The sequence below is a fragment of the Gorilla gorilla genome, chromosome 5 (assembly GCF_029281585.2).
Source record: "Gorilla gorilla gorilla isolate KB3781 chromosome 5, NHGRI_mGorGor1-v2.1_pri, whole genome shotgun sequence".
Classification (NCBI taxonomy): Eukaryota; Metazoa; Chordata; class Mammalia; order Primates; family Hominidae; genus Gorilla; species Gorilla gorilla.
Window position 1 is genome coordinate 43515781 of NC_073229.2, and position 21241 is coordinate 43537021.

Below are 21241 nucleotides of genomic sequence, written 5' to 3' on the forward strand. Positions count from 1 at the left end.
TCAAACTCATGGACAGAGTAAAATGTGCATCTGTAAATATATTTATCAAAAAAGAAAGAATTTAAACACTTGGAAACTGAGCAAAGGAACAAACCCAAAGAGTCTAAAAGGAATTAAATGCATAAGGGCAGAAATGAATAATATATAGAAAAATATATATATATATAAACTTTGAATGCAGATTAAATGGACAACTTAAACAATCAAAATAATTAAGTATCAAAGTTGATACAAGCAGAAATACATAATTTAATATACAGTAATTTTTCATAAGTTGAAAAAGTATACAATCTCTAGCTCATCTCCTTTTCTGGGATTTTGTCCCCTATGACATTGACACAACGCTAAGCCAATAGCAATAATCCTTTATTGTCATTACACTACCCTGCCTAAAATAAACAGCTTCTCTCAAAAAATATTCAGTACACATTCAGCTGTTGATGTCCAAGAACGCAGGGACTCAAGAACATTCATCCTGCCTTACTTCCTCTTACAGATCTATCTCTCTTTCTCTTGGAGATGGAACCAAAATAGCTCAGTTTTTTTCTGATATTTTCCACTAAATGATAAACTGACAAGTGCGCAAAAATGAAAATAAAGTGTAAGCCACCAGAGTATGTAGAATCTTTTTATTTAGGGCTTTTCTGGTGGAAAACCATAGTAGGACTGGTTTCTTCTACCTTCTTTTCTGAACATTTTTAAGACCCCATATGTATATCACAAAAATATTCTTCCACATGGAATCTGTGATGTAATATTTAAGAAAGAGAAAGCCTGTTTAATAGAACAGAATAAAGTGCTACCTTTTTTGGGAGGCAACCCGTTATCCATTTGCATACACGGCTGAAGTTGCTTCTCTTCTTGCTGAAGGGTTTTGCCTCCACCCACTGTGAGTGCAAAACACGTTGATGTCAGCATAATGTAGAGAGGCAACTGACCAAACACTACCCAGTACTCCTCTCTGATTTAAAACTGCTTCCAAGGATAACTTGCTCCATCATAGCAGTGCCCATTCACCTCCATTATGTGCTTCCCTTGATATTTATTTTACTTTTGTGATTGTTTTGGTTGATTAAAAATATATGGAAGACCTGAAAACTACAGAGAACAAACAAATAACCCTGCCAATCCAGAATTCTAAATCCGTGATAATATTCCTCCAAAGTGAGAAATGGAAAGAATTCACTGCCAGTAGACCTGCCCTATAAGGAACACTAAAAGAAGCCTTTCAGGCAGAAGGAGATTGCTATAGGTCAGAAACTTGGTAGTACGAAAAGAAAGGAAGAATGTCAGAAAAGGAGTAAGCAAAGGTAAAACAAACTCCTTTTTCCCCCCTGTATCTTAATAGAGCTGGAAGATACTATCTGCTTATTGATAAGATCAACTCAAGCAGAGGCTAATCATTCATTATACGTCCACATGCCCCTGTCCGTATCTTCAGTTTCCGTGGATAGGGCAGCCACCGCTGCAAAGTTTTATGGCAGGAAGCTCAGTGGAGAATCAGAATGGAGCAGTCTCCTATCAGGCAACCCCTTACCATCAGAATTCAGCACCAATATGTGCTGGTCAGCTTAGAGCTCAGGATTTTACCATATCAGATTATATGGTACCTAGTGCCCCAAAGATACCAAAGTCCTGAGATTGGATTTGCAAAGTATTTTTGAATAAGCAATTTGTTAACCATCATTATCACACATTGGAACCTCTTCTGGGGCTGCTGTTTATTTCAATACATATATAGATACACACCAAATGCACACACAAACCACCCATACGTATGCACCACATACATACATACAACATAAACACATGGTACAAACTCCCCTTATGTTCTCCACACATACACTCCAGACACATAGCAAACCAAACATATAAATACGTTACAATACTGCATCCTCAAAACGGAAGTACAAACTACAAACACCACACACATAACCACACACACACATAAATGATGGGCACAGATGCACCAGGCGTACACAGTGTGCCACACACATTACAGACACAGCACACCACAGCTATACAAGCATCACACACTGTACAACACATACTTCTCTTTTCTTGTGTCCCTATGAACCTCACACTGATTGCTAAAAATATATTCTTTTTTCTCTTGTGAAAAGCCTCAGAAGATAGGGCATATTCCACCCCTCCCCACATTTTCCCCTATTGCTAAGTACTTTCAATAATATCTTTGCCAGGGAATGCCCCCTTATGGCCCTCTGGGGAATCAACTGATTGCTCATTTCATTTAATGAGCCCTGTATAAGAGTGAGACTAACCTGATTCGGGACAAAAAAGTGATTTCTTCTTCCGCTGTGAAGACTTTTCTCTCAACTTTACACAATATTGATTTTCTAGGATTACCAAGTTTAGCCCCATAAATCATTCACCAAATCTTTTGACATCACTGTGTCAAAGTTAAAAGCTTAATTTTTAACTTTACTGTTACCTTTTCCTTAAAGCTTCAGGGAAGGTGTGTGGGTCAAAATCATCCAGTGGACCAGAAACTGGGAATCTGCCAGTAATTTCATGGCATAATAAGCAGACACCCTTAGTCTCTCTCCCTGCCCAGGAGGTAGAGCTTGCCTGCCATAAGTGCTCTCAAGATTTCTCTATTAAGGATGGCTCTGAGTATACAATGCTGTTCTCACAGGAATGTTGTGGCTTTCTAAAAGCCCCATAAATGCCATATTAAATTTTTACTCTTAATTCCCTTCCTTCCTTTCTTCCTCCTTTTCTTCCTTTTTTCTTTCTTTCTTCCTTCTGTTTCCCTTCTTCCTTTTCCCTCCTTCCTTGCTTCTCCTCCTTCCCTCACTCTGTCTCCTCCACACTCCTCTGTAAACAGTACATCTGTTTGACATTCAGCATACTCAGAAAGAGGTACATTTTATTGAGGCATGTCCTCTGGAAGGTGTGGCTTCTCTCATGGCTCTTCCTGCAATTACTGTAGGTTCTGGTTCATCCACTTGGTTATAGCAATATCCAGAAACATTAAAAAAAAAAGAGAGAGAGACAGGATCTCACTCTGTCACCCAGGCTGGAGTGCTATGGTGCAATTATAGCTCAGTGCAGACTTGAACTCCTGAGCTCAAGGGATCCTTCCACTTCAGCCCCAAGTAGCTGGGATTACAAGTATGCAACACTGTACCCAGCTAATTGGTAGAGACAGGGTCTTGCTGTGTTGCCCAGGTTGATATCAAACTTCTTGCCACAAGCAATCCTCGTGCCTTGGCCTCCCAAGTGTTGCAATGACAGGCGTGAGCCATCGTGCCTGGCCCCTAATACTTTTAACTTAGAACTCTTTGAAGGTAATCTACTAATTACTTAAAAATATCCAAGCACTAAAATCAGTGATTTTGCATTATAGGTAATTTATTTCATGCTTAACAAGTTTTTTTTTTATTTTTTATCATGATTTTAAAGTGCTCATTAAATGTTTGGCACATAGCAGATGCTCTGTAAATTCAACCGGTTATTTTTTTCCTCTAAAGAAATGTTGTAAATCTTTAACTCCTTTGCCCAGGAGACTTTGATGTTGTTATTCAGTTAGATTTTTTCTTTTTCAAAAGTCCAGATTCTGCTGGTCCTCTTCTGTGTGTTGCAGAATGTTTGTACTGTCTGTTCTGTTTCATGCTGGGCAATTTCTGGCATTTTCTGAAAGAGGAGCCCTTTTAGTGATTGAAACCCCTAGGTCAGCAGTTGTTCAATGTCCATGTGTTAAATAATAACACTCCCATCTGCCATCAGTATCCCAGTTCTGGATACTGATTACCTGAAGGAGAACCATCTTTCTGTTTGCTGGCCCCAAAGCTTTCTGCTGCTCTGTGAGATTCTTTGAAATTGTTTCTTTTGGATTCTGTGTTTTATGTATTAAGTTTTAAAATTTATCATTTTATTATGGAAATGTTTAAGCATACAAAAAAGTAGATCAGTTTAAGATAACTGTGTACATATTCACCCACTTCAATAATTATCAATATTTGACCATTTGAGTTTTCATTTGGCCATTTGAATGTTATCAACAACATTCAATGGTTGTTTTTTGTAGCATTTTAAAGCAAATCTCAGACATTATGTCATTTCTTCTATAAAACATTCAGCATGGCTATCTAATTCATTAGGACTTTAAAAGATATAACTAACATGGTATCAGCACATCTAGTAAATAAACAATAATCCCTTAACATCACCTAATATCCAAACTTTATGACAATTTTCCCAATTGCTTTGAAATTGTGTCCTTTATATTTGCTTGATTTAAGTGAGGATTTGAATAGGATCCACATAATGGCGCTTAATTGTTACGGCTGTCATGTCTCTTATTTTATAACAATCCCCTCTCCCAGTTTACATTTGCCATTACTTAAAAGCAACAACAATAAAACAGGATCCCTTGCAGAGTGTCTCTCCTAATTGGTTTGGCTAATAGCTCCCTTTTAGGATCATTTGATATATTTTTGTATTTCCTTACATCCTGCAAACTGTGAGGTATATATAGAGGCTTGGTTAGATTCAGCACAAAAACAATTCACAGGGATGTGGGATGATACAGGGTACTATCGCTCCGTGTTGGGAGGCACATAATAGCAGGTTGTCTCACTTTTAGTGGTGGTAAGATTAATCAGTAGTTTCAGATATTCTTAGCCTGACTTATTAATAAAGTTTTCACCAACCTTTCACCTATGGCTTTTAGCTACAGTTAGTAAATGTTGCCTAGATCCATCATTTGATTAGAAGTTATAAAATGGGCCGGGCGCGGTGGCTCATGCCTGTAATCCCAGCACTTTGGGAGGCCGAGGCGGGTGCATCACAAGGTCAGGAGATCGAGATCATCCTGGCTAACAGGGTGAAACCCCGTCTCTACTAATAATACAAAAAATTAGCCGGGCGTGGTGGCAGGCGCCTGTAGTCCCAGCTACTCGGGAGGCTGAGGCAGGAGAATGGCATGAACCCGGGAGGCGGAGCTTGCAGTGAGCAGAGATTGTGCCATTGCACTCCAGCCTGGGTGACAGAGCGAGACTCCGTCTCAAAAAAAAAAAAAAAAAAAAAAAGTTATAAAATAGTGATTTTCTAATTCTATCATGTCTCCTTCATTTATGAGCTAGAATTTTTTTATAAAAAAGGAAATTTACCTTATCAAACATTTGGTAAGCTGGAAATACAGATTTAATAGGAAAGTTACCATAGTTACTTGATAAAGTTCTAAAATAAGTTAGTGTCTTAGCAAAAATGACCAAGTACTATTATGACCTCATGGATTTTATTTGATGTTTTACAGTCTATTGCAGTTCTTATTCCTTTTCGATGCTCCAATTGTTCCTTCTTTGGTCAGTGGGAGTCCCTTCAAGCTGATTTCCATGTCATTATGATATGACTCTTGTGGTCTTGAATAGCTTTCTTGTCTTCCAACACACAAAAAACTTTCCAGCTTCCTCTTATATATTTTCTTTTTTTTCTTTTTTCTATTCTCAGATCTGGGCTTTCTTAGGAAGTGCTGGCTCCTTTCAGCAGGAAATAATGTTTAGAGACCACACTCTGAACACTAAGTGCTCATTGTTCCTGGCTCTCACTGCTTTTAGATGTTTTCAGTGGAAGAACTTGAAAAGGGTATTTTTTTGAAAAGAAATTATAATTTTTTCCTTATATTTCTAATTCAAATTTAGGATTAGGGCTATTCTCAAAATTCCTTTGATTTTATAGTCTTACATATTTCTCTTTTGTTGAATATCTTTGTTCCCAATGAATATACTTTTTTGCTTTATTATAGCATGCCTGTATTAACATGAAAATAATACTAATAGGATTGCCAAAATCAACTGCTGCCTTCCCCAGAAACAGATCCTGAGATGAAGATTAATGTTAAAGTGATGTAATGGTATTTTCAGGAAAACAAACCAACAACAAAAATAGTAAGGAGGTTGGGAAGTGGGCAGGGAAAGAAAGGAGACCAAACAAGGGTACGAAAACAAGCCAAGTCTGGAGGAAGGTAATTTTGGACTAATGCTACAAGAGAGCAGTGGGAACAGTGTAGTCTGCACCTCAGATTCATCCTAACCAAAGGTACAGAAGTTAGAGTATTTATATGCCAGTATCCATCAGTGGTTGGCTACAGGGTATCAGGTTTTGAAGGGAAGGCATGGGTTAAAGAAAGACATATACACACACACACACACACACACACACACAGAGAGAGAGAGAGAGAGAGAGCCTGGCTTAACAGCAAATGCTGGCTTTATGTCCAGCATTAGACCTACAGATGTGGGAGACCAGCTTAATGTCAGGGCCCACCGCTGCTTAAAGACTGGGGCAATTTATAGGTCTGGGCAGGAGGGGTCTGGCGGGGGCACGGTCTAATGCCTGGGAAAATGTTGATTACGTGTTCCCAGAATGAGGCCGTTCTAGCCCTTGTTCCGGCTGAATGTGGTGTTCTTTGCACTTTCGCACTTTCTCCCAGCAGAATATGATAAGAGGCAGGCTGTTTCTTATGGCCCAAACCCCCGTGGAATGTTTCACTTTGACCGAGGTCTGAGAAATGGAGGTGGGGGAGGCTTACAAAGTGGTGTAGTTTGGACTAACATTCTTGCCTTCTACTTTAATATAAAAGGGAAAGGGGTGTTGTTGACTATCTGGTTGCTTCCTGCTGAACAGGGGCTCTGTTATCAGGGTTGGGGTTTTGAAGTAGTGGGTGTCCAACTTCAGAGTTGTTTTCCTGGAGCTGCTGATACCAAACTTGGCAGAGGAGAAGGATGGCATCAATGGGTTTCTGGGTGGTTGCCTGGACAAGGGAGTTCAGCCTTCGGGAGATAAAGCAGGATATGCAGGTGAGTACACATGGGCCAATTGTTAGTATTTGGAGGAGGAAGGTTAGGGGTCCTAAGAAAGCGGTTACCCAAGGCGTATACTTTAGGAGGGATGACCCGTGCTACCAAGAGTTAGTGACTTGATGTTGGATTTCTGCATCCCTGTTACGGAGCCCATGGGCTTCTTCGCGAACAATCCCAGATTCATAAACATTAAAAAGCATTCTTCTTGGAGATACACACATGTGCCCCCATTTTCAGTGATGAGCAGGTCTAGGACCCTTTGGTTTTGGAGAATGACTCCCACAAGAGAGTTTATCTGCCTTGGGAGGCTTGCAATGGAAGTATGCATGTCCTCTAAGGTATTATAGAGGACTGTAGAGATTTTTTCAACATAGGGAAGTTGAGGTTGATATACTTGCTATTCCAGTACCAAGTGCATCTGAGATGCTTAATCCTGTTACCAGAGGAATAAGATTTAGAGCCCACTTAGTGCGTGTGGAGGAAGATGAAACAGAAGCTACCAAAGGAACCTGGATGGTCTGGTTGTTTAGCAAAATGCTAATGTTTGAAGATTGAAATCAAGGTGTACGTTCTTGACCAAATTGCCGGCAAGCAAAGATAAGAGTTTGTGCCACACAGAAAGAAAAGACCGGGGATTGAGAGGCAAAATTTGTAAGTGAATGTAGCAAGCTATGAGAAGATGGGGGTTGAATCCTGGACAAACATTTTGTTCCGACATTTTGTTTCTCCAGGTTGAATAAGCTATTAGCAAGGGAAGACCCTGTGAGGGTCTGATAGGGAATGTTGGTGTGGGAGGAGGTGAAGGCTGTTTGGTTTTGGAGAGAGGGAGAGAAATGGGTTTTTGTTAACTAACAGCCGTTGTGGCCCTGATGGGGCAGAAGGATATAGATTGCAGTTGAGGGAATTGTGTGTGCATTTTTTTTCCAGGGGGTATCCTTGGGTTGGATACATGAAAAGCTGGGCCAGCACAGAGGGGAGGGATTGGTAAGAGGTGTTTTATGGAATCGGGCTTGTAACATGTTTAGTTTAGAGGTTATGAGGTGAAGGATGGTGATGACCCTGTGTGTGATGATGTGAGTGGATTTGATAGATTGGAGGGAAAGGTGTTTAGCTGAGAAAGATTATAAACAGATTTCAGGAGTGGATTGGCTGAGTAGGTAAGATGCAGGTTTATTCTGGACCAGGGTTATGTAGTTAGGTTAACAGAAAGGGCAGTGAACTTCTGGATTTGTGTGGACTAACAAATTTAACAGTTGGAAGAAAGATGGGTGTGTGACTGATTTAAGAGGCAATGTGTGAGGTTGACAACGGGGGCCTGACTGCCAGAGGTTGGGTGGGGTGGGGACACTTAGAGTACCCCACAGACAAAGAAGACAAAAGGAGAAAAAGGAGATTTGAGAAGGAGTGAATATTTGGAAGGCCCTGCAGCCATAGCTCCTGGATTAATGTGAGAAATTGGAGTTGACTATTCAGGGACCTGGGGAGGGAATACCAAGAAATATCTGAAACAAGATATGATATAAAAGATTTACAATTGGAGGTGGAGAGTGTTATGGACTAGGGCCTTCTGGATTGGCAACTTCAGGAATTTTTAAGTGCAGTGAGTTTGGTCCTATGAGGGAGGAAGAATATTTTGGGGGTGAGGAAATTGCTGAATGTGGATCTGGTGCTCTTTTTAGTTTGGAATGGTATGTCCAGTGTGGAAAAGATGTTAGCTTTGTCTCTGTGGGAGTAGCTAGGATAACCTGGTGAGGGTCCAACAACTTAGGTTGGAAAGGGGCAGAGGAGTCTGCGATACAAACCCAGTCCCCTGGTTGTAAGGACAGGGAAGAGTGTTTTGAGGATGGACTTTCAGGCTGGGGCAAGTAAGTGTTAGCGTACTGTCTTATTAGATGTGTGATATATATTCCCTCTAAAACTTGATGAGGTTTACACCTTTTTTTTTTTTTTTTTTTTGCCAAGTTTTGTGATTCTTTCTTAGTGGTAGGAGTTTCAAGATATAACTTGTTCTTTACCTTGGAGATGATATTCTGGCATATTTGAGACCACTGGATCCCTGAAAACTTCACTTATGTGGCTAGTCCCTGACACTTTGTAGGCTTTCTCTCCCCTCCCTTGGGAGTGTATATATTTTTACATGGCATCCAGAGTCCTTGTTCCTTCTTGCTATTCAGCTCTAGTTAACATAACTGCATGCTTATAGTGAAACAATGTGATGTTGCAGATAATCAAGATCCTTTCAGATTGTGTTGTGAAAGAGGCTGGCAAGTTAACACATTCCTTGACAAAACTGTGAAAGAAGTACTGTTGTCTATCCCAAGTCAATGCAAACTACTTATAATCCTCCTTTCCAATGGCTCTTCCAAAGAACACACTCGCCATACTAATACCTGTATAGGAAGTAACAAAGCCTCTGTTGATGTGTTCCATCTGGCACACCATATGCAATTAAGGCTACCACTGGATCCCATCTGTGGTGGTCCTCCACCATCTGCCACAATCTATTTATTCTGGGGCCACATTGGTGAGTTGGATGGGAATACAATAGAGATCATTACTCTAGCATCTTCTACATCTTTACAAATGGCATTACTGTCTGCTATTCCACCTGGGCTGTGGTATTGCATCTGAATTACTAATTCAGCAAGAGTGAACTCTTTTTGAGCATTTTCATGTAAGCTTCAATGATATTAAATCCTGAGTCACAGCAGTGTGCCCTCATATTAACAAGATTTCCCTTATCTGGACTTACCTTCTGCCCCCAACACTCTGGTCCCATATTCTAGGCATGCTCTCCTTGTCCCTTCCACTTTAGCAGGGCCAGCACTACACTATTTGGACCATCCTAAGCCCTGACCTAGCTATTTGTCAAGTATTCAGGTTTACTATTTGTTAAGGTAATAGAGAACATGAGGATAGAATTTGAATAAGCAAGTATTGTCTTGCAAGGCCTCTGTATCAGCTATGTTTTCTGCATGGGAATCTTCAGGAAACGGGATGCTGCCATCCCGCAGCATGGGGTACTGGGATAAGGATACCAATAAGTTTGAGGGTAAATTTTAGGCCTTGACTTTATCATGAGACTTCCCAGGACTTGACTTTAGCATAAAGTTGAGTGTTTGTCTTTGTGTTTTCTGCTACTCTGACAATCAAATCCTGAGTCTGATCTTCAGAACATGTCTGCCCTCTGCTATTGGAGATCAGGATATCTTTAAATGCTGCCAGGGACATTTTCTGACTTTCACACCATTCTCTGATGTAATTGGCCATCTTGAGTACATCGGTGATCATGACCACCATCAAACAGCCAACTTCAAAGTTGTTCTAATTGCCATTTCCACACATTTCTCAAACGCTAGAGGTATTGACCAAGCCAGTGCCTTCCCTTACACCTGTATCCCATCTTTCATTCCAATGCACAACAGGACAGAGTCAGCAACTGTAATGCTACAGCAGGCCCAGGTTATCACCAACGCTTTTACAAACATCAAGGGGGGTCCCTGGGCCACCTGGCTTGTCAGTGATACAACTCTGGAAGTTATTATAAGAATCTGCATCCTAGGTCTTCTTGTGGAAACAACTGGCTTAGGTCAGATTCTTTAGAAGCAGACCCTGAGATGAGGATTCCTGTAAAAATGATTTATTAGGATGTATTTCCAGGGAAACCTGACTGAGGAGAGCATAAGTAGATCTGGAAAGGATATAAAGTAAGGTCCAGTTCAATTCTTAGGGGATTTGGGAGATAGTGTGAACCTTGCTTGCCAAGCAGAAGCAAAGGGAGATGGAGCATTTATATCTGTATAGTGATGCTTTGAGTAAGAGCTGTTCCCAGGCAGACACAAATTCCCAGGCACATCCAGGTTGGCAGGCAAAACTGGCTCCTGCAGCCTGAGGGAGCCCTCTAACAGAAAAAACAGGTTCCAGGTGTTGGGAATGAAAACTCATCAGGAGCTGGTATGCAGCAAAATGGTAAAGGGAACTGAGGGGATATTGGTGGAGTATTGAGTGTGTGCTATAATGACTGAATGCAACTATTTTTAAATTTTGATGGGAAAGAACCTCTAGATTGATTTATTTCTGCACTTCTGCGCATATACTCAACATGTAGTTAATGTGGGCATTGTCTCAGACTGAACCTAAACTGTTTTCATTGCTAATATTCAATGACATTGATACATGCCTGGTTTATGGAGAAGTCTAGTAGAGTTGGAGTCACTAGGAACTTCTTCATTAGTGACTAGAGAGCCCCTGGGAATGAGGAAAATCCCTAAGAAACTTACCCAAAGGAATAATGGAGGCAGGCACACAATGTCAGTATTAGCGATCTGGTAACAATGGTTAGGTAAATAGAAAAGAGACGCAATTAATGGAAGAGCAAAAGTGAGTGTAGGTTCAGACTCTAGAATCTCATGGAAGAGAGTGGCTGGTGGGTCAGAACTAAAGGACTGGCTTTACCAAAAACCTCTCCCAGACGTTGTAGACAAAGCAGTTCTGCTTGGAAACTCAGGCAGTGAATTGGAGTGAGATATTTGGAAGATGCCAATGTTTCAATTTCGTTCACCAGATATTCATTAAGTACTGACACTGAGGGCTCAAAGAAGCATGGCTCAGCCTTGGAACATCACGAGTTTCAGCTCATTGACAAGGTTAAAGATCTTTCATTTGCATGGACCATTTCCAAAGTCCTGGTGGGGAAGAGGGCACTAGTGACATGTTCATATAGTCCCATATTTTTGAAAATTTCTAGAAGTAAGCCATTTTAACCACAATTGTTTAAAGTTACTATCTCCATCCTATTGGGTACCATAGTACTATGGAGTTGCTCTTGGCATTTTTTGATATGGTGAAGGGAAGGCTGCAGTGGGAGTGTATTTCATTGGACTAAAATTTGGGATACATTTATGTGGTTTGGGTTGATAAGGGGAATTGCTACATTATTGCTAGCTACCTTGGTATAGAAACAGCTTCCTGGAATACTTAAATCATCCACTGTGCCTGTGTAATGGGATATCCAAATAATGGAAAATAGTAAATCAAGTGAACATACTGGAAATGGTTTTAAACTTCATATTGACTTGACACACGATCTTGACATTACAATGATAACACAAAACTCATAAAAACAGTCCTTCATTAGGATTCCCAGGAATATTTAAACTTCATTGGAGACTGAAGATTTGATAGAAGCAAACTGTGACTGGAGTCACACAAAGATAATTTTTCCCCCCATAACTGTGAATCATTACCCCATCCCTGTCCAAGGTTGGTATTGCCTGGGGAAACAAAGGTTTCACAATGCATGTCATTGTCTTTGAAAATCACCTAAAAATTTCCTGTCTTAATAAAATAGCTCACTAATTTTACCTTTAAACAGTTCACTCTCAGTATCATGTGGATTATACCTATTTAAAAATTCACACTAAAAATGACTAGATGAAAGACGTGGTACTAGAGGCTTTGTATATGCCTAGAAATGAATTTCTGAACATGAGATCATGGGAAGGGAGATTGGAGTGTATTGATAAAAGCAAGAGTACAGAAAAGAATACCAAGCATAAATCCATCCTAACTTGGTGCATCTCTGGTCATATGTGTGCTCAAGCAGGGAGGCCAGGTAACTGGATCTTTAATAGAAGAAACTGGTCACTTCTGGACAAACAACCCAAAATGCAGAATTTGAAATGTGATGAAGGTGAGCACATATGAAGAGCAGAAGGGGAACTGTCCCTTGCCCTTTGTTAGAACAACAATGAGGTGAGACCCACACTTCGAGAGGAGAACTTTCTCACGATGTTGAGTCAGACCTTGATGGCTGACCCTCAAGTGCCCTCCTTCCTTCAGGATTCTACACTCTGATGGTGAAATACCAACTAATGAAATATCCCTCTCTGCTATATGCCCATCTCCCTTTATCAAATTTTGTGAAAAGATTTCTCTTACTTTCTCTACCCTCTCATTCCCTTTCACTTACCAACAAACTGCGAACTGACCTGTACACTCATCTCTCTGCTAAATGTACCCTGAAAAAGCTACCAAGAATTCCTCAACAGAAGGAGGCTAAGTTCCTTTTCTGACCTCATCTACTTAAACTTCTTCACTACACTTGTTATTGCTCATCAGCGGTCTTTCTTAAAAGGCCATGTCCATGAGTCTTCAATGAGAGTTGTACTCTCCTCTTATTTCTCACACTTACACACCTGACTCTTTCATCTCTGTTATGTGTGGGCATTTCTTTTTTTGGCCCTTCTTAGATGTTGGCATTCTGTCTTGGCTTGTGGTTTTCCATCCACAGGCTCTTGTTGAGGCATTTGGTCTAAAGTCAGGTCTGTGGTACTGAACATTTGCATTTTTCTCCTTTATCTTTTTCTCCATTTCACTCTTATAGTTTCTGTAAGTTTCAGATTAGTGATCTGGCCCCTTATTGAGCTTGCTGCTATGGCTTGAATTATGTTCCCCCAAAAGATGTTGAAGTCCTAATACTCAGTATCTGTGAATGTGATTGTATTTGAAAATAGGGTCTTTGCAGATGATCAAGTTAAGATGATGTCATTAGAGTAGACCCTGATGCGATATGACTGATGTCCTTATAAAAGCAGAACATTTGGACACAGAGACAGATGTGTACAGAGAAGAGATGATGTGAGGACTCAGGGAGAAGGCCATCTACAAGCCAAAAATTGCCTGAGACTACTAGAAGCTAAAAGAATAAAAAAGGCATAGAACAGATTCTTCCTTATAGCCTTTAAAAGGAACCAACCCTGCCAACACCTCAATTTTGGACTTCTAGAGCTGTAAGACAATAAATTACTTTGTTTGAGCAACTTAGTTGGTGGCACTTTGTTAGAGCAGCCCCAGGAAGCTAATACACATGTCCACATGATTATCCCACTATTACCATTAACTCAACATGTCCCAAAGTCAAATCATGATCTTCCCCCCTGAAAAGGGCTCATCTTGCTACATTCCCTGGCTTAGTTGTTCAGACCACTCTCTATTCAGTCTCTCACATTAGAGACCCAGGACTCCTTGACACTTTTCTTCTCCTGCATCCATCTAGTCAAAAACCATGATCTTCCAGTTCTATCTTATAAATATTTTTCATGTCTCTCTTCTTGTCTTCATCTCAGCTTTTTCTGCCCTCACCACTGCTGAGGTGAGTTCAGTCCTCACCACTGCTGTGTAGGCCGCTGCACAGATGGTCATTTAACTAGTCTTCTTGATTCTCAAATTAGGTCAGAGTGTTCTATCTAGAGAGAAAATCTGCCCTTGTCAGTATTGATATGATTCCTATCATACTGCTTGTAGGTTATACCTTGAACTCCCTAACACAGCAAACAAGACCTCCTTACTCTGGCCACTCCCACTTCCCTAAATCCACCTTCTCTCCTTTCCTAACTGATTATGCAGGCAAGTGATTCCCTTCAGAATCCATCCTGCTTCTTACTTTTATTCTTTTGTGCAAGTTGGGCTCCAGTGTAAAATATCTTACCACTTGGTAAGATTTTACCATCACTTGGAATCGGCACTCCTCATCTGGTCTTTCATGATGCCCTACATGTTTCTCTGCTATTGTACCTAAAACAGTGTAGTGCTATCAATTATTGTGTCTGTCCTCCACGTTAGGATGGAGAATGACTGTGCCTCCTTTACTCCAGTGTCCCGAGATTCCAGATTCTGGAACATAACAAGATCTCAGTAATTGTTACGTTTATTCAAGCTTGGCCCTCTAAATCCTTGCCTTGATTTTTCACTTAGAACTATTGTCTATCACATTGCCTCTATATTAAATGGCTCAATGCCTCTAATCTTTATTCTACATGGTAGAAATCAGAACAGGGGTCAATCCAGACCATAGTCCTGAACTCACAAACACCTACAAATTATCATTTTACAAAAATACAAATTCATTCATATTTGAGCTTTATAAGTAATTGAACCACTGAACTATTTGGATCCCAGAAGAAGAAAAATGACAGACTTACAATGGGTAATTTGTGAGCATTGTTGAAAATGACAATTTACACAGGGTTAGGCAGGTGGTAGGGAAAACACAAGGGATTCTGGAGAACCCCACAGCTTGCCAAATAAAGGCAAATAAAAAAGGCTGAAGGGACAAGGAAGAGAGAAGTTACTAGAACATATGGAAAGGGCTGCCTTCCAGGAGCTGTGAGCTGTAGAAAGCTCAGCCATCTGCACACCCTAAAAGAGAGACTGTCAGGGATAAACACCGCCTGACTCTACCTATCTCCCTTAAAAATCTAGCAGAAGCCAATGGACAAGGGAGTGCAGGATGCAATCCATATGGGTCAGCCTCTTGGAGCCTGAGCAGGGTGGAGATAAATGGAGGACATACAGAGAAGAACACATGGACAATACCCAACCCAATAAATAGAAAGTAATATTAATTTTCACAAACAGGAAAAATCATTGCCCTAGTGAGGTTGTCACCCTGGATTAAAGGTTTTAAAACATTGTTTCTTGTATCCAGTAATGGAATCTAACATACTGGGTCCCACACAGCAAGCCCTCTTAATCCATTGTTAATTCTATGAAGATGACAACTGCATTCTTAGTTATCATTTTATTTGAATTTTTATTCATCTTACATTTCTCTCAAAAAAAAGTCTGAATAAAATAATGAACTGATCTCATAATTGAAAAGAGCCACAGGAAAAAAAAATCTTTTCACTGGTATTTTCATCACGGAAGCCTTCTATTTTATGCAATACGGTGCCTAATGACTTTTCCATCCAAGGTGGGATAACTAAGAAAGGAAAATGATATAGAATTTAAAACTTCAGCTGCTTCTATGGCTATAACCATGCATAAAATCACTATCCTTTACCTTCATAAACGAGTGAGTTTTCTCTCTTTAGCCCATTCTTGGACATCTGCTTCTCCAAATATGAGGTAGAAGAGTAGTCCTAACAGGTTAACAGCAAACAGCAAGAAGAAGACATTCCTCCACCCAAACTCAGGGTCCTGGAGACACAAAACCCCAAGTATATATTACCCCTTTCATATTTTTCTATGAAACATTATATTAATAGTTCAGATGACAACATTCACTGGTGGGTTTCCTTGTAGAAATTCATTTCCTGAAAGTGGCTTGATAAATGCAAAGGATTTCAAAATACATTCAGTGTTCTTAATAAAGGGTATTTGGGGAACTTTGTGATTAATCTACATAAATGCATTTGTCACTATTTATCCAAGTGCCATACATTTTCTCTTTTGCATGAATCTCGACTATATAAGCTATGCTGAGAATCCTTTCAAGATTCTTCTTATGTTGTGCTGGAATTGTGAAAAGATTATGGGCTTTTGAGCTATACATGTTTAAGTTTGAAGAATTCTGATTGTTCATCCTTATTGTGGAAAGACTTATGCTAACAGATTTTCAGCTTGTTAGGGAATGAAAATAATAAAATTCCATTTTCACAAGTGATGTGAGAATCAATAGTTAAATGAGTTTACAGCATATGAAATACCTATGCATACATCACACACTTAATGTTTGCTTTCACTATCCCCTTTTTGGCATGATTGTGCAAATGAAAATTTTTAATGTATAATTATTTACAATTTTCTAGAAATTTTGTTTTTTTAAATCAATTAAATTTTAAAAGGAACTATTTTATCACTATTTGAAATAGATAAACAGAATTACTTGCCTTTAATAAAAAACAGCCATAATGAATGCAATGAAACCAAAACACTGTTATTCTTGTGAAAAGAAAACAATGTTCATAGCAGCCTTATTGATAATAGCCAAACAACTCAAATGTCCACAAAAGTACAATAGATAATTTGTGATTAGCCACACAATGAGACACTACACAGCAATAGAAAAGAACAAGCTATTATAACATCCAATGGATGAATCTCAAAAACATGACGGATGAAATAAGCTAGGGTAGGTACTATATGATTCCATTTCTATGAAAGGCAAGAATGGGAAAATATAATCTATGGAAACAGAAGTCAAGGTAATAGTTACAACCAGGAGGGGTACTGAATGGAAAGGAGCACAAAAGAACCATCTGGGTGATGGAAATATTCTTTTCTTTTCTTTTTTTTTTTTTTGAGACAGAGTCTCACTTTGTCGCCCAGGCTGGAGTGCAGTGGCGCGATCTCGGCTCACTGCAGCCTCCGCCTCCTGGGTTCAAGCAATTCTCCTGCCTCAGCCTCCCGAGTAGCTGGGACTACAGGTGTGCACTACCACATCTGGCTAATTGTTTTGTATTTTTAGTAGAGACGGGGTTTCACCATGTTGGCCAGGATGGTCTTGATCTCCTGACCTCGTGATTGCCTGCCTCGGCCTCCCAAAGTGCTGGGTTTACAAGTGTGAGCCCACCGCACCTGGCCAGAAATATTATTTTCTAAAAAAAAAACTTTTAGGCTTAGAGGCACATGTGCAGTTGTGGTATATAGGTAAACTCATGTAATGGGGGTTTGTTGTACAGATATTTCATCACCCAGGTACTAAGCCTAGTCCCCAATAGTTTTTTTTTTCTGACTCTTTCCCTCCTCCCACCCTTCACTCTCAAGTAAGATCCAGTGTCTGTTGTTCCCCTCCTTGTGTCCATGAACACTCATCCTTTGTCTTCTACTTATAAGTGAGAACATGTGGTATTTGGTTTTCTGTTCCTGAGTTAGTTTGCTAGGATAATGGCCTCCAGCACCATCCATTTTCCTACAAAAGATATGATCTCATTCTGCATAGTATTTCATGGTGTATATGTACCATATTTCTTTATCCAATCTGTCATTGATGGGCATTTGGGTTGATTCCATGTCTTTTCCATTGTGAATAGTGCTGCAGAGAACGTAAGTGTTCATGTGTCTTTATGGTAGAATAATTTACATTCTTTTGGGTATATACCCAGTAATGGAATTGCTGGGTAGAATGGAAGATCTGTTTTTAGCTCTTTGAGGAATCACCACACTGCTTTCCACAATGGTTGAACTAATTTACACTCCCACCAACAGTGTATAAGCGTTCCCTTTTCTCTGTAACCTCTCCAGCATTTGTTATTTTTTGACTTTTTAATAATAGACATTCTGACTGCTGTGAGATGATCTCATTGTGGTTTTGATTTACATTTCTCTAATGATCAGTGATATTTAGCTTTTTTCGTACCTTTGTTGGCTGCATATATGTCTTCTTTTAAAAATTTTTTATTTTATTTTATTATTATTTTTTAATTTTTTTATTTCCATAGGTTTTTGGGGAACAGGTGATATTTGGTTACATGAGTAAGTTCTTTAGTGGTGATATGTGAGATTTTGGTGCACCCATCACCCAATCGGAATACACTGAACCGGATTTGTAGTCTTTTAACCCTTACCCCCTTCCCACACCTTCCCCCTGAGTCCTCAAAGTCCACTGTGTCACTCTTAAGCCTTTGCATCATCATAGTTTAGCTCCCACTTGTGAGTGAGAATGTATGATGTTTGGTTTTCCATTCCTAAGTTACTTCACTTAGAATAATAGTCTCCAATTCCATCCAGATTGCTGTGAATGCCATTAATTCATTCCTTTTTATGGCTGAGTGGTATTCCATCATATATATGTATACCACAGTTTCTTTATCCACTAATTGATTAATGGGCATTTGGGTTGGTTGCACATTTTTGCAATTGTGAATTGTGCTGCCATAAACATGTCTGTGCAATTATCTTTTTCGTATAATGACTTCTTTTCTCTGGGTAGAAACCCAGTAGTGGGATGGCTGGATCAAACAGTAGTTCTACTTTTAGTTCTTTAAGGAATATACACACTGTTTTTCATGCTGGTTGTACTAGTTTACATTCCTACCAACAGTCATCCAGGCCAACAACAATGGCCAACCTTGCAGGAGTAAGGTAATACCGCATTGTGGTTTTGATTTGCATTTCCCTGATCATTAGTGATGCTGAGCATTTTTTCACATGTTTTTTGGACATTTAGTGGGGAAAGGACACCCTATTCAACAAATAGTGCTGGGATAATTGGCAAGCCACATGTAGGAGAATGAAACTGGATTCTCATCTCTCACCTTATACAAAAATCAACTCAAGATAGATCAAGGACTTAAATCTAAGACCTGAAACTATAACAATTCTAGAAGATAACATCAGAAAAACCCTTCTAGACACCGGCTTAGGCAAGGATTTCATGACCAAGAACCCAAAAGCAAATGCAATAAAAACAAAAATAGCTGGGACTTAATTAAACTAAAGAGCTTTTGCACAGCAAAAGAAACAGTCAGCAGAATAAACAGACAACCCACAGACTGGGAGAAAATTTTCACAATCTATACATCTGAGAAAGGACTAATATCCAGAACCTACAACGAACTCAAATAAATTAGCGAGACAAAAATAAACAGTCCCATCAAAAAGTGGGCTAAGGACATGAACAGACAATTCTCAAAAGAAGAACGTATATGTCTTCTTTTGAAAAGAATCTGGTCACGTTCTTTGCAAACTCTTTAAAGGGTTCATTTGTTTTTTGTAAACTTAAGTTCCTTGTAGATGCTGGATACAAATTCAAAGTATTGCCCAAAACATAGCAGGTTGGCATTTATGCGTGGAATCATTATCCCAAGACACCTGTGCAGCTGTGTGGTTTCAGTTTCAAAGATAGCAATCACTATTTAGTTCTTTGCTTGAGAATGAACTAGGCTTTAGTTCACCAAAGAAATGATTCTATATTTTTCTTTACCAGGTTCATCTTAATGACAAATTACCCAAATTTAACTTTATTTTTCAGTCTTTGAATACATGCTATCACCTTTATAAGTGGATTTAGCAGAGCATTTTTGGAGTCCTTCATGACAAAAAAATTGTACCTGACTAAGAAGAAATCCGCTGACAGTGGGTACAATGACAGGTGCTATGCTCGAAAATCCTCTTGATGCTCCCATGAGAAAACTGGAATACCTGTGGGTGGCAGGAATGTTCCGGTCTAGATCCAGAGATGTTTGACAGTATCCTTCAGCCCTGATCCAAGTATGAATCTATAACTCAATTATATTTCACAATTATATATAATTATAATTAGACGATTATATCAAAAAGGACTTGCACTATGTATATTCAAGGAGAGGGATGAAGACAAATCAATACCCCTTCCTCAACATACCTGAAAAAAATGGCCACAGGTCTATCTGTGGTTCTTCCCCTGTGGTTTATTCATTTCCTAAGTTTGGGGATCCCAGAAAGCTGAAAGCTAAATCTTTTAAAGAAAATGTGAAACTAATAGTGGAGATCAGAGTCCTACCTTGGAGCAATATCTAAGATATTGATATAAATCCCTGACTGACACAATGTGCTTAATCCGCACGAGAGCGTCAGCAAGGCAGTTGCTGTGATATAGCCGGAATTGAGGTAAGGCAGAGACACAATGAGTGCTGAAGAGGGGAGACTTCCTAGGAAATGAAGAAGAAACCAATTAAACAGTGAGGTGCATTCTTTGGCTGTTGTATGCTACGCGAATTATCTGACCCTCAAGCTCTGTTCTTACCTAAAATTGTGGCAATTTTCCTCACAGTGATGAGTCTGAACTTTTTGGTTAGAAGGAAATCTGCCAGATAGCCTCCCACCATGCCTATGACCCAGGCAACAATAAAAGGAAGGGCAGATAGAAGTCCATTCTAAAGAGAAAAGATTGAGTAAATTACCATAATAAAGGCAGTGAGACCACAACTTTTGTTGATAAATTACTACTAATAATAATGACATTCTGAAATCATACTTTCTTAGGAAAATCAGTAACCTCTTAAATCATACACCAGAAAAGCTACTGGCATGAGTATTAAATATTACATTATTTTTGGTAATAAGAAATACATTTCTCAGATGGAATGATTAGTGAGGGCAGAGTAATTGGTCAGCCATGCAAGCAGGAGAAAGGAAGGGAAGGAAACATACTCACGTCTCTGATGTTAACATGGTACACAGAGCTGATGTAAGTTGGTATGTATACAATCATTGTGCTAACTAACCATTGATGGCTGAAACAGCCTAAACATATGGACCAAATGGGTAGAGATCTGAGCATAGCTTTGATGGGAAGAGGCTGCTTAGAAGACCTGACCTGAAAACAAATTTACTGGTCAGAACGGTAAATCAGACAGATGCTCACACACTTAGTCACCCTTAAAAATCCAGATTTAAGGCCTCAAGAAAATCCAGATACAAGGTCTCAGAAAAGTGTTGGTGTCTTTATATGTACCTGTTGTTTCAAGGAGGATATGATGTATTCTTTTTCTGAGGTGCTTATCCATGGATAGGAAACAGGGTCATCATAAATCACAACAAACCAGAGAAGGCAGCAGACACAGCCAACACCTCCTGTAAGCACAGGGTAAATTTGGTAAATGGGCTGTTTTCTGCTTTTTGGGTGAACTTCTTTTATGTTGGGATAT

General features: G+C 39.5%; 2 protein-coding genes across 4 annotated transcripts in view; both read right to left on the minus strand.

The window, feature by feature from the left end:
* The window catches only part of SLC17A1 (solute carrier family 17 member 1), a 49203-nt gene extending 46862 nt beyond the window's left edge, over window positions 1-2341 (minus strand). Inside the window, exons 1-2 of the mRNA XM_004043363.4 lie at window positions 2283-2341; window positions 804-887 (exon numbers count right to left, since the gene is read on the minus strand). Of these exons, the coding sequence (XP_004043411.2) occupies window positions 804-837 (34 nt within the window). The 5' untranslated portion in view covers window positions 838-887; window positions 2283-2341. The remainder of the gene's footprint in view (window positions 1-803; window positions 888-2282) is intronic.
* A 3609-nt stretch (window positions 2342-5950) lies between these two features.
* The window catches only part of SLC17A3 (solute carrier family 17 member 3), a 38900-nt gene continuing 23609 nt past the window's right edge, over window positions 5951-21241 (minus strand). Inside the window, exons 7-13 of one of the 3 annotated variants that reach the window (XM_019029663.4) lie at window positions 21049-21167; window positions 20749-20910; window positions 20338-20467; window positions 20095-20242; window positions 19664-19754; window positions 15673-15809; window positions 5951-6797 (exon numbers count right to left, since the gene is read on the minus strand). In XM_019029663.4, coding sequence (XP_018885208.1) covers window positions 15675-15809; window positions 19664-19754; window positions 20095-20242; window positions 20338-20467; window positions 20749-20910; window positions 21049-21167 — 785 coding nt within the window. In that variant the 3' untranslated portion in view covers window positions 5951-6797; window positions 15673-15674. Of the gene's footprint in view, window positions 6798-15149; window positions 15592-15672; window positions 15810-19663; window positions 19755-20094; window positions 20243-20337; window positions 20468-20748; window positions 20911-21048; window positions 21168-21241 lie in introns of those variants that run through there. The other 2 variants (XM_004043364.5, XM_019029662.4) reach the window with 2 other exon arrangements.